Genomic DNA, 12,500 nt, shown 5'->3' on the forward strand with positions numbered 1-12,500 from the left:
CTCACTCATGTCTCACTCTCTTACTCATACTGTACATCAGGCACGTGCACAGCATAGTTGCCCACGGTGCCCGAGAACGGCCCTTTTGCCCACATTGGCTGATATTGCCCTTCCAAGGGAGGGGAAAATAATATGGCAATTATAATTTCATATTTCAATATCATTTGATTTCTTTATAATTCATAATTTTGATTGAAGTTTTGTACAATAAAGACTTAAGTCAGTCATACAAATTCATCAGCCCCGTCGAGAATGGGCACGAGCGATGTGAGGTAGGCCACTCCGGTGGGGAGGGAGAAGGCACGCGACAGGCTCTTGAGCGCCTATAAGAGACACGAAAGATTTTGAAGATGCCTGGGTGTCGGCTAGAGCCCTACACACAGTCTACATATTAGGGTACAAAATATGCTCACAATCAACCTCTCTAATACAATGTTGAGTTTAGAACTTTTAGTTATCATACATCTGACAGCCAGCCAGCGCCACGTTTATGTAGCAAAAAAAACCGACAGCCAGCTGTAGATATGCCTCGGAAAAATAGGCTAAGATTTCATGTTTCAACTGATTTGCTTTGCAATTCGTATTTTTGATTGAAGCTTCCCAAATTAAGTTTTCAAATTCAGATTCACCTGCACCTCGAGAGATAGGCAAAGGGAGGGGCAGCATGTGCGTTGCGGGGGGCACGCGCAGCTCTACATGGGAGGGAGGGGGGAGCAAGCATGCATGCGACCAGGGCAGAGACGCAAAATATGTCGAAGATGTCGTGGGAGTAGGCCTAGAGCGACTGCCCTGGCGGACTGAGGTGAGCTGGAAACATAACAGACTACACAGTATTACACTAGCCTACATGATCACAATTAATGTCTTTTAAAGCCGATCTCGAGTTTAGGACGTTTAGTGATCCTAAATAATCTGACAGCCGGTGTGCCACGTTCAGATATTGGGGAAAAACGACAGCCAGCTAGCTTGCAGTCAACGTTTTACATGGCTCAGGTTGTTTTGTGGAAGGCTAACCCAACTAAGAAACATGCAGATGACATGTCGTTTTATCAAGCAAGAGAGAACTTAAGGGGGTAGGCTAGCTAAAGGAAGCACATCTCTGCAGAGTTGGCTGCGAAAAAAATGAACAGGTGCAGGAGAGGCAGAGAATCTTTTTCAGGATTGTAGAGGTTTGATCTTGGTGAGACCGCTAGGAAAGTGCTTTTTCTTACGCTGATATTGCCCTTTCTTCAGGTTAGAGCAACTGCCCTTTGAGATTCCTGTGCACGTCCCTGCTGTACATCTCACTCTCTCACTCATGTCTCACTCTCTTGATCATGCATGTGTCTCACTCATATACTATATCTCTCCCTTTCGCTCATACGTATGTCTCACTCTCTCACTCATGTCTCACTCTCTCCCTCACATGTCTTGGTCATGTTCTCTGGAGACAGACGGATGGATGGATGGGGGGATAGATGGATGGATGGATGGATGGGGGGATAGATGGATGGATGGATGGATGGATGGATGGAGGGATGGATGGATGGATGGATATTTTAGCTCTTCTAGTCTCACATTTTATTCCATTTTGAAGCTTAAATACTCTGTACCTTCTCTTCACTAAGCAGAAATATGTTGATAGACCTAATAATCCACAGGCTGCTTATGGTTGAAAATGGCCCTGTGTAGTTATGTTTGTGTGTTTTGGTGCACGGCTCATTAGGCTTAGTCACTGGTGGTCTTACATGTGTTTATTATTGAGAGGCAGGGCCGCAGACAGCTTTGGCTGGGCCTGGGACAAAGACATCTGAAAGGGCCCCAAACCCAGTCAAGACAATGTAATGAGGATCCATTTCTGGGCCCCCTCTCTCTCTCTGTGCCCGGGACAACTGACCCCTTTGTGTGTGTGTGTGTGTGTGTGTGTGCGCCCCCCCCCCCCACCCCCCCCCCCCCCCCCCTTGTCGGCTTCCCTGTTGAGAGGGATTTGTTTTTTCTCACATCTGCATACCTGTAGTTGTTTAGAGAATAATAACACCTGGGCAGCACAAAGCAAATAGAAGCGAGAGGGAGGGGTGCAGTGACTGACAGGGGAAGAGAGATGGAGAAAAAAGATAGAAAGAAAGAAAGAAAGAGAGGGGGATTGAGTGACAGCGAACAAGAGGTGGTGAAAAAGAAAGGAAAAGAAAAGAAAAGAATGGGTGCACGCGGGAGGGAGAGAAAGCGAGTCTTAAAGGGAGTTTGACACTTGGGGAAGAAAGTGGCAGGTCACAAATCACCCACAACGACACAAGGTGTCACGACCTCTGAGTTCAGCCGCCACCCCCCCACCCCCCGCGGCTAAACCAGCCCAGTCTGTCACTCACGACCAGCACGAGTGGGCTGGAAAATTACAGTGTTTCAGGGGCCCGGAGTGGCAAAGTAATTGGTCCTGAGATCGCCATTGCCGTTCTTGTTGCCAGGCCCGCCGACAGAGGGGGACAAAGGGGTATATTGTCCCGGCCAGAAAGGGGGCCCAGAATTGGGTCCTTATTACATTGTATATATTGGGTAGGGGGCCCTCTCAGACTACTTTTGTCCTGGGCCCAGCGAAAGCTGTCAGCGGCCCTACTTGTTGCCACTATACTACAGTACCTGGCCCCATCCCCTCCCCCCTCCTCCTCTCCTCACCTCCGTCCTCACCAGTGTACCTCCTCCACTGGCGTTCTGTTTGTAAAAGCTTGGGCGGAAGGTATGTATGTGTCCACAAAGAAAGAATGAATGTAGAGGAAGCACACAGGAATACAGTAAATGCAGCCTGACAAAAATACGCACACAGAGGCACCCCACTTACAGACACGAGCAGACATTCGTGGATGTACACACACACACACAAATGTACACACACAAAGGCATAGAAACACATAGTATACACTGACACACGCACATGCATGCGCACACACACACACACATGCACACACACACCACTTCACCACCAACCTCAACCCATCCTAAAAGCATCAAGAAAAGGCCTGTCTCCCATCCTATTTTCCTCTTACCCTCACCCTTACCCTGCCCTGCCCTGCCCTGCCCTGCCCCACCCTGGCTTCAAACAGCAGGTGTGCAGACATACAGTACAGACCCCACCACATCTGGACCCCATACATAGATCCTCTGTCTGCCTGTCTGAGCCTCAGTGAAGGATCTAAACATAACCTTCACCCCTTACCTGCTTTTAACGAACCGGCGTCCATCACACTCAATTCTCTTTATCTTTCTCCTGGCCAGTGTTGTATGCAGGGAAGCCAACAGGGGGGGGGGGGGGGGGGGGGGGAAGGGGGGGGGGGGGGGGGGGGACAAAGGGGTCTCTTGCCCTGGGCCCAAGGGAGAGAGGAGGTCCAGAATTGGATCCTCATTACATTGTATTGATTGGGTTTGGGGCCCTTTCAGATGTCTTTGTCCCAGGCCCAGCCAAAGCTGTCTGCGGCGCTGTGTGTATGTGTACAGTGTTTCCCGCAGACTTTTTGTTAGTCAGGATGGTGGGGCGTTACAAGTATTTTTATTTGGTGAAGCAACTTTAGAAATTACATTCACAAAATGAAATCTTTATCATTTCAGGGGACCTAGTCAAGGTGAAAGGTGTTTCTTGTTTAAGGTGGGCCGCTTTAGCAGTGAAGTGCTGGGGGGAAACCCTGGTGTAGAATCTCTTTCTCTCTCTCTCTCCCTCTCTCTCTCTCTCTCTATCTTTCACATAGACACACACACACACACACACACACACACACACACACACACACACACACACACACACACACACACACACACATACACATTCACACACTCAAACACTCAAACACTACAACCCAGCAGCTTGAATGCACCTCTTACACGACGTAAATGCACAACCCAGCCACAACTCTCTTTACCTTTTTATCTTGGTCAAGAGACTGTGAAGAGTACTCACCTACATCCATGAATGCCCTTTCAATAACACACATGCACATGCACACACACACACACACACACACACACACACACATACACACACACACACACACACACCTACTACGCCAGCACACATGCACAAACACACACACACAGACACCTATCACGCCAGCGCACATGCTCACAGACACTCTTCCCCAACACACACACACACACCTGTCAGCATGCACACACACACACTCTCACACACACACACACAAACAAACACACACACTCACATGCTATGTCCGCGCGCACACACACACTCACTCTCACACACACAAACACACACACACCTGCCACGCCAGAGCACGCGCACACACACACTCACTGAGACACACACACACACACACACACACACACACACACACACACACACACACACACACACACACACACACACACACACACACACACACACCTGACACTCTCACCCTCCTATCTTCAGCTTGGCCATGACTATCCATATGGAGACTGTCCATGTGTGATGCAGCTCCCCAAGCATCAAAACCACCACTCCACCCTCACCACACACACACACACACACACACACACACACACACACACACACACACACACACACACACACACACACACACACACACACACACACACACACCTGCCTGCCTGCCACCCTCAACCCTGGCTTCAGACCCAAGGGATTCCATGGATGTAAGGATTTCCCACCACCACCACCACCCTCTCTCTCACACACACACACACACACGCACGCGCACACACACACACACACACACACACACTTTACCTTCAGCTTGGCCGTGGACTGTCCATGTCGAGTGTGACAAGAGGGACAAGAGCGAGATCCACACTCGGAGGCAATCCATCCTCTCCTCCTTCTCTCTCTCTCTCTCTCTCTCTCTCTCTCTCTCTCTCCCTCTCTCTCTCCTTCTTTTTATGCTTCTCCTTCCTTTCTTTCCGTTCCAGGTTCTTCTTTTTTCTCAGTTTGCTGTCGCCCCCTCTTTTTTTCTTTTTTTCTCCCCTTCACCCTCCTTCTCTTCCTCTCCTCTTCTTCCTCCTCTCCTCTCCTCCTCCTCCTCTTCTTATCTCTTGCTGCAGGCAGTCCTCTGGGCCCTCAGTCTGACACACCGTCGAATTCAGCTGCGCCTTCAGACGGCCTTATCTGCAAGCAGAACAGAGAGAGAGAGAGAGAGAGAGAGAAGGGGGATAGAGGGAATTGTAGAGAATGAGAGAAAAAGGAGAAATAGAGAGACGAAAGGAGAGAAATAATTAGAGAGAGAGAGAGGAAGTGAAAGAGATAGTGAGAGGGAGAGAGAAAAAGTTGGAGGGACAGAGAGGTAAAGTGAGGGAGACAGGGAGAGAGAGAAAGTATGGGTACGCATGAGATAGACATCAGCATAATATGTATATGCCTTGCTGAACGGTCCGCACATATTTCAGCGTTGGAGAGATGATTCGCTCATTGATCTCTGTATCTGGTGGAAGATTCATCTTCAGCCCCCTTATCGGCCGGCACATCTCTCACATGCCGAACGAGAGAACGAGCGAAAGAAGAAGAAGAAGAAGAAAAAAACGAGTGCTTGAAAAATGTCTCTCCGTGACCTCTGTGTGATTTTTACGCTAAGAGAAAACACTGCTCTGAAAGAGATCACAAGGCACCTGGCTGGGGTATCACAGTTGTCGGAATAGGATGAAGAAGAAGGATGATCGCGGAGAAGGACTAGAGGTAGACGGCGCATAAGGAAGAGGAGGAAAGACTATGTGTAGAAGAAGGAGAAGAAGAACAGGATCAGAGTAGAGGAGGAAGAGGAGAAGGAGAAGAGGTGGAAGTGAAAGAGGATGATGAAGAAGAAAAAGAACAAGAAGCAGAGGATGAGTAAGTAAAGGAAGGAGATGAAGAAGCAGGATGAGCAGAATGAAGATGAGGGGAGGAGGAGAAATGTCTTGAGAAATGTCTTTCTTGAGCCCCATTTAACAAACCCAATACACAAACACAAACCTCTCAAAATCACAATAAGAGGAGGGGAAGAGGAAAAATGAGAGAAGGAAGAAGACAACAGGAGAGGGGGGATAAGAAGTAGACTAACCAGATCAAGCACAATTAGAAGAGAAAGGATGAGAAAAGAAGACGATTATGGTACAATTCACTGGAGAGAAGATTTAGGGGAAAAAATGAAGAGGTGTACCAGGATGATGAAGACTAGGGGAGGAGAAGATGAAGACAAACGAGATGAAGAATGAGAGGAACAGAAAGGAGGAGGAGAAAAGAAGAAGACGATTATTGTACAATTCATAGGGATCATCATGGGATTTCCACTCACTCGCTCCTTTCTGTCTAAGCCCATTAAGAGCGTAGTTGGGGGGATATACTACACTGTAGCTACTGTTTCCAGCATGTGCAAAAAACGCTGTCTTACTCAACACCACACAGTGTATTGTATTGTGCTGGATTTCTTAAGGCTTCCCACCCTAATCCTTACACTACAACATCTCAACTTGCCTTGCCAGCCAAGTGGGTGAATGCAATGAAATGCTTTGCCTGAGGGCCGTGTGTGGAGCCTTAATTTCTGCTGCACTACCAATGAACCTTGTCAGTCTGCTACAGTATTTGCTGCCAGTCTACCAGTCATTTTACCAGAGGTGTCAAAAGTAAAAATGGAAGTAAATTTATGGTGTAAGCACAAAAGCAGCGCATGATATTACGTAGCTGTTACACCCGTTGTCCCATTGTACCTAATGAGGTACTGTAGATAGACTGTGCTGTTCTTGAAAAAACAAAAACCCACTAAAAACCTTAAAAGGACCCACCACAAAAACTGATCCAACCAGTGCAGAATCGGCTGATCATACAGGAATGGTCTGCTGGTCACTCAGTTACTTGTGTTATATCTGTACCTGTGTTGGAAGGCAACAGTGTTTCTTTTTTTTTTACTTTTACTTGACTTTTGACATCTCTGCATTTTACTACAGTGAGTGTCTCATGGCGGTCAGCCAGTTATTCCACAGTTTACCGTGCAGTTCTACAGTGCTGTACTCATGGCTAAATTGGCCATAAGACATACAGGGCATTTGCCGGTGGACTGTGGATGATTTTGGCCTAAATATTAATTTTGGCTGATGTGGGCAAAATAGCCTGTAATGGATGATTAACTAGAAATGCATTCAGAGAACGCAGACCTCCGCCAAGGAAGTTCAGTTCGTTTTGGACATAGAGTCATGATGTGGTTTCATGCATTTAGGCCTATAGGCTACATAGCATTTGTGTTCAGGTAATTGAACCGTCAAGTCGTAACCAAATTACAGTTCTCTCTGTCTCTTTTATCATTTCCATGTCCTCTAGCTGTGGACTGTTTAGTTCACCTTTGATTGTTTTATTGGCAAAGTGATTGTTCATGCTATATGCCTTCTGTGATTTGCAAATGCTCATTGCTGCATATTAGTCACATTGTTGATGATTGGCAGCATGCCTTTCATTAGGCTACCATCTAAAACAAAACAAAAAATAAAAAGCACAATTTTCATTGGCCAACACCCATAGTAGGCCTACATATTCTACAGCAGTGCAGCGGTCCCCCAACCACTGGGTCGCAGACCCAGAGCGCAGTAATAGGCCTATATAGTCCTATATAATTTTTTTGTAATAACAAGATAACATACTGTAGGCTACTTTGAGCCGTTCACTTAATTATTGAATCAGAATGAAATGTCCAAGAATCCCCTTATCCAGTGGCAGTGCATGGATGGTTGTGGAGTGTCAGTTATTGTTTTGGGCTATTTCGTGAATAGCGAGTCATGTAGTCTATGGGAATCCGTTCATGAGGTTTATTGCGAGTTGGTCTTGGCGCTGTGGGCAGATGGTCGGCACCCGGGCCTGCTCTCTATTTCGTATTGAAAATCACTGATCGCCGCATGTCCAGCGGTCATTCGTTATGAAGTCTAGGAACTAGTCTATGGACTGTTTTGTAGTGCTGCCTGATGGCTTCAGTGCGTGGGGATTGGGGAAGCAGCAAATCACCGCGGACTAACCCAATTCGCGCACCTTTCTTTGAGCTTCATTTTATATGAATGTTTTGTGACAGCATTGTGAACTGAAACGATCTGCGAGGCTGTAGCTAAGGCTGCTTTTTGATAGCGATTTTGACTGTGGTAAGAATTTCACTTCAATGCTCTGCCCCGGTATGGCTGTGTGAAGGTACACCAGCTCAGGGCTCCTCCTCAGTGGTCCTTGCGCACCCTGTGGCAGGCCATGTAATAGCAGCGTGACGAACACACACACAAACTCGGGCGATCACATAACCTCCTGGCGGAGGTAAACACACTCGGGCGATCACATAACCTCCTGGCGGAGGTAATAATGTTTCTCAATGCCTGGCAGACTGGTTTTGGCTGAAAATGCCCGGCCTGATTTTTTGTCCCAGTCAGCCCTGGCTGTACTGTCGTCTACTACAGTTTCCAGAGTCTGTCTGCCTGGATATAGTTTCTCTTGCCATGCCAGTCTCTGCCAGTGAAACTCGCCATGATCCTACCACTCTTTCATGCCAGTCTGTGGGCGGTGAATCATAATATTCTTCAGTAGTCTCTTGCATTAGTCTGCCAGAGAGTGACTCATGCCATTCACTACTCTGCCACCCCTTCAGCCAGTCTGTCACTCCACCATGCCACTCTCGCATAGTATTTTGTTCCATGTGCCATTGAAGCATGTCATTCCACCACTGTTTCTTATTTCATGACAAGTCTGCATGCCAGTCTGCTATTGAAGCAAGGCATTCTACTGCTACAGTTTTGCAGTGGTGTCAAAAGTAAAAGTAAATTCAGGGTGGAAGTGCAAGATTGGCACATGATATTGCATATAGCTGTTACACCAGTTTGTCCATTGTATCTAATGAGGTAGATAGATTGTGTTGTTACTGGGAACCACTACCACCACAAATTTGATCCAGTTAGCTGATCGCAAGACACTGGTCTACTGATTACTCAGATAAATTACCTGTGGGAGGAAACTGTTTCTTTTTTACTTTTACTTTTTACATCTTTTGCATACCAGTTTACCAGTGAAGCACATTCTCCTACAGTCTTCCACTCAACCATGCCATTCTGTCAAAAGCTTCATAGTTTCTCGTTCAATGCAAGTTTGACATTGAAATGTCATTCCAAGTCTCTATGCCAGTTTGCCAGTGAAGCTACTTCATTCATTGTATGCAGCCCATTGCTCCATGCCAGTTTGCCAGTGCAATGCATTTCTATTACAGTTTTACATTTGCCAGTGAAGCATGTGATTCTACAGGTCCAGATAACCACATCACTCAGTTTCCCTGTACCAGTGTGCCAATGTGGAGCATGATGATGAGATATGCCCTGGTGGTTAAGAGGTTAAGCAAAGCTGAAGGTGCCCCCAGTTAATTTAGTGATGTGCATGAGCATATTTGCAAACCCCATACAAATATTGAATTTTCAAAGAAAGTAAAGACAGGAAGGAAGTTAGTGGAACAAAATAGCCAACATTATGCACTAAATAGGCCTATAGATCTGGACCTTATGATTGGGAAATTAGCAATAGGCCTACATACAGTAGGCTACATTCTTACATTATGTCACTCAATATTAGAAACACAGCCTGTATAGCCTGTTTTGTTCTCACAGCTTTCAAAATAAAACTCTGAAGGAGACGTGAAGATAGATATTTTCAGCCATCATGCCAGTGTGTATAGTCCACACTCCCACACAAACCAATGAGTTTCAGATGGAATGTTACCATGGTTACTACCCACACCACAGTGGTTATTTTCCCCAACAAAAGGCCTACCTAGAGAGCAGTATCTTATGGAATTCACATCCAATCTCACCCAATTTAGCGTCTCATCATATCTGAGCAGATGGCTAGCGTGGCTTGTGTGTGTATCTCCCTGCAGTATAAAAGCAGTGACAGAATGTCATCACCATTTTCTGTTTTTTTTTCTTTTTAAATCTCATGATTAAATCACTGGAATCACACATTTTGCTCAACAGATTGCCATCATTTGGCTGTGTCTCTTTTTTTTTTTTTTTTTTGAAAGGAGAGAAACATCCCTATAATTAATGTTTTAAAATGTTTTTGAAATACCACAGTGAAAAGGGAAATTATGCAGTGAGTGACATTTTAAAGAGACTGCCATAATTAGCTGTTGGTTTAACGCAACCTTGCTGTGGGTCAAACTCCTGACATGGACATCTGTTGGAAAAAGAAAAACACTGGGCCGCTTTTGAACTCGTTGTGCTGCAGCAGGCCCACTGAGTTTGTACTCTCGTTGTGTGTTTCACACACGGCCCAGGAAGAGGTAATGTTGTGCTAGTGAATAACAAAATGTCTCTCTGACAGCACTCAGCAGACATTTCAAGCAGAAAGCTGTTTTCAAAACTCTTTTCTTTTCATCTCAATTTCACTCACTGCAGGGCACACCATAGGCATCATCCCAATTTTGTGACCCTGGGTCATTTTTCAGAGAGAGTGTGGGTGCCATTTTATTTTACGGTTCCTTTTACAGTATCCACCTGTAGCAACATGTAATATTATGTGTGTGTGTGCACTGTACTCAGTGGTGGATTTAGCCGTTTGGAGGCCCAAGGCAAGCTGAACGGGGGGGGGGCTTCAAACCAAGGGTGTGTACAGGCGGGTAAAGTGTGACTGAGTTACCAGGGCCCCATGTAGTAGCCTATATAGGGGGCCCCACACCGTCTGATGTTTGTAGATATATGACTGGGGGGGGGTCCATTCACTGGCGTAACTATCGGTAAGCAGGGACTGCAGTTGCTTACGGGCCCACGAGCTCTCAGGGGCCCCCTTGCGGACGCCTAGTGGGCCCCCATTGGTACTGGGAACTTGAATGTCTCTGCACACGCAGAAAATTCCCCGGCAGCTCTTCTAATGTTTAGATGTTGACCGGACCGTTTTTATATCACAACAGATGCCACCGTCCAACATGATGGTGTGCCGTTTAAACACGACACCAATGGCAAAGCCATGCTACTATTAATACTGTGCTAATAACTTTGTTTAGTTCATTAGACGGTTCTTTAAAAATACAGTCATATAATATGTTTCAAACTGCAATAAATATCTTAACAATACGGTGTATTTGAGTCTTTTATTTTTTTACATTACGACTTGGAATTATGGGTTATGATGAACTGATTGAACATGTTACGTAGCCTACGTAACGTGCGTGCATACAGGAAGAACTTTGGTGCAACGTGCAAGACGTCACATCACGTTAGACATAGAAGAAATCTGATCATATTATCTAAACTTTAACAATGTGTTGGCGACGATGGATAACAAAAAGAAGCACCGGAGCGGATTTCAAAAAAGAAAATGGAAAGAGGAGCTGCTGGAAGAACTAAAAAAAACTTCCGAAAATAAACTCCTTTCAAAGAGCCGCAGAGGGAAAGGTGGACGTTGTTCCTGCTAGCTACAGTGAAGATTGCGACCAAGAAGAGAACTATGGACAGAGTGGGGCTGTGAAAGTATCTAGCCCCCTTGTTGTGTTAGAAGCAGGGGGTCTGACTCTGACAGTGACAGCTCGTTACAGAAGATGACAACCTGGCCGGCTCAACACCGACGAGGGAGCACCCAACTGATATGGGACATTTCCCCGACAGCCTTGATGCAGACGTGAAAAGGGGAAAGAACAAGCAAAACAATGTTAGCACGCCACATATCCAGCTTGCTAGCCGCGGTGCGTGTGTTGAACTGTGGATTTAAGTCAAGTGGAATAATTGCAAGAAGCCCTGAGATCAAGACAGCGTTTTATGGTAAGGTAAGGACATTTGGTTATTAATTTTGCCGGCCGTGGCATAATGAGTTGGGTTTATTTTGCCTGGTGCGATTGTTGTCACAAGCCTGAAGTTGTCACAAGCCCGTTTTGAAGTGTGTTTGGCTAAATTGTTATTGCGCTATGTAGACGGACTCGGATGTTGTAACATTCTTTTTTCAAATTTCGTGCGCTTTAAATCGGTACCTGTGCTCGTCATGTTCTGTTTTTACATGTCTTCATGAAGACTTTGGAAAATCTCCATATATGGCATTGCAATGCAGATATGCCAAAACGACAGAGGAGTAGGCTACTGCACATTCGCTGAAGGAAGGGGTGGTGCTTGAAAAGATATCGGTTGTAGTTATGCATTTGCGTGAATGTTTCACAGACATTTCAGACACAAGCTTAACCTGCAGCTAGTGTCAATGTATTTGAATGATTAGTACTGTGCCTAGCAATGACTGCATATCTGTCTGAAAGACTAACAATTAGTCTCTTGAGTTTCATTTTGGCAACATAGGAGGAGTTTTAGTGGGTTCCTGGATTGGTCTGTCGCGCGTCTGTGTGGTCACTTTGCAGGTGTAAAGTGAACGTTTTAAATGCACTCAAATACACTGAGGTTTGGCTCGTCTGATTTTTTCGGGGTTTTATGATTACTGCCTACGTCTGCCGTCACCTAGGCCTACGTGTTTTCGTGGATGTGTAGCGGTATACCAAATGTGTTTTCATGGACATGCATGGTGTGCCGTCAGCATGTTTTTGTTTATGTGGTGATGCGCTGTCATCAAA

General features: G+C 45.9%; 1 protein-coding gene across 1 annotated transcript in view; it reads right to left on the minus strand.

Moving 5' to 3' along the window:
* col7a1l (collagen type VII alpha 1-like) overlaps window positions 1–4,840 on the minus strand; it is a 145,862-nt gene extending 141,022 nt beyond the window's left edge. The window contains exon 1 of the mRNA XM_063217728.1: window positions 4,709–4,840. Within this exon, the coding sequence (XP_063073798.1) occupies window positions 4,709–4,787 (79 nt within the window). The 5' untranslated portion in view covers window positions 4,788–4,840. The remainder of the gene's footprint in view (window positions 1–4,708) is intronic.
* Between the last annotated feature and the right edge of the window lie 7,660 nt (window positions 4,841–12,500).

This window comes from Engraulis encrasicolus, chromosome 15 (genome assembly GCF_034702125.1).
Source record: "Engraulis encrasicolus isolate BLACKSEA-1 chromosome 15, IST_EnEncr_1.0, whole genome shotgun sequence".
In the NCBI taxonomy this organism is placed as follows: domain Eukaryota; kingdom Metazoa; phylum Chordata; class Actinopteri; order Clupeiformes; family Engraulidae; genus Engraulis; species Engraulis encrasicolus.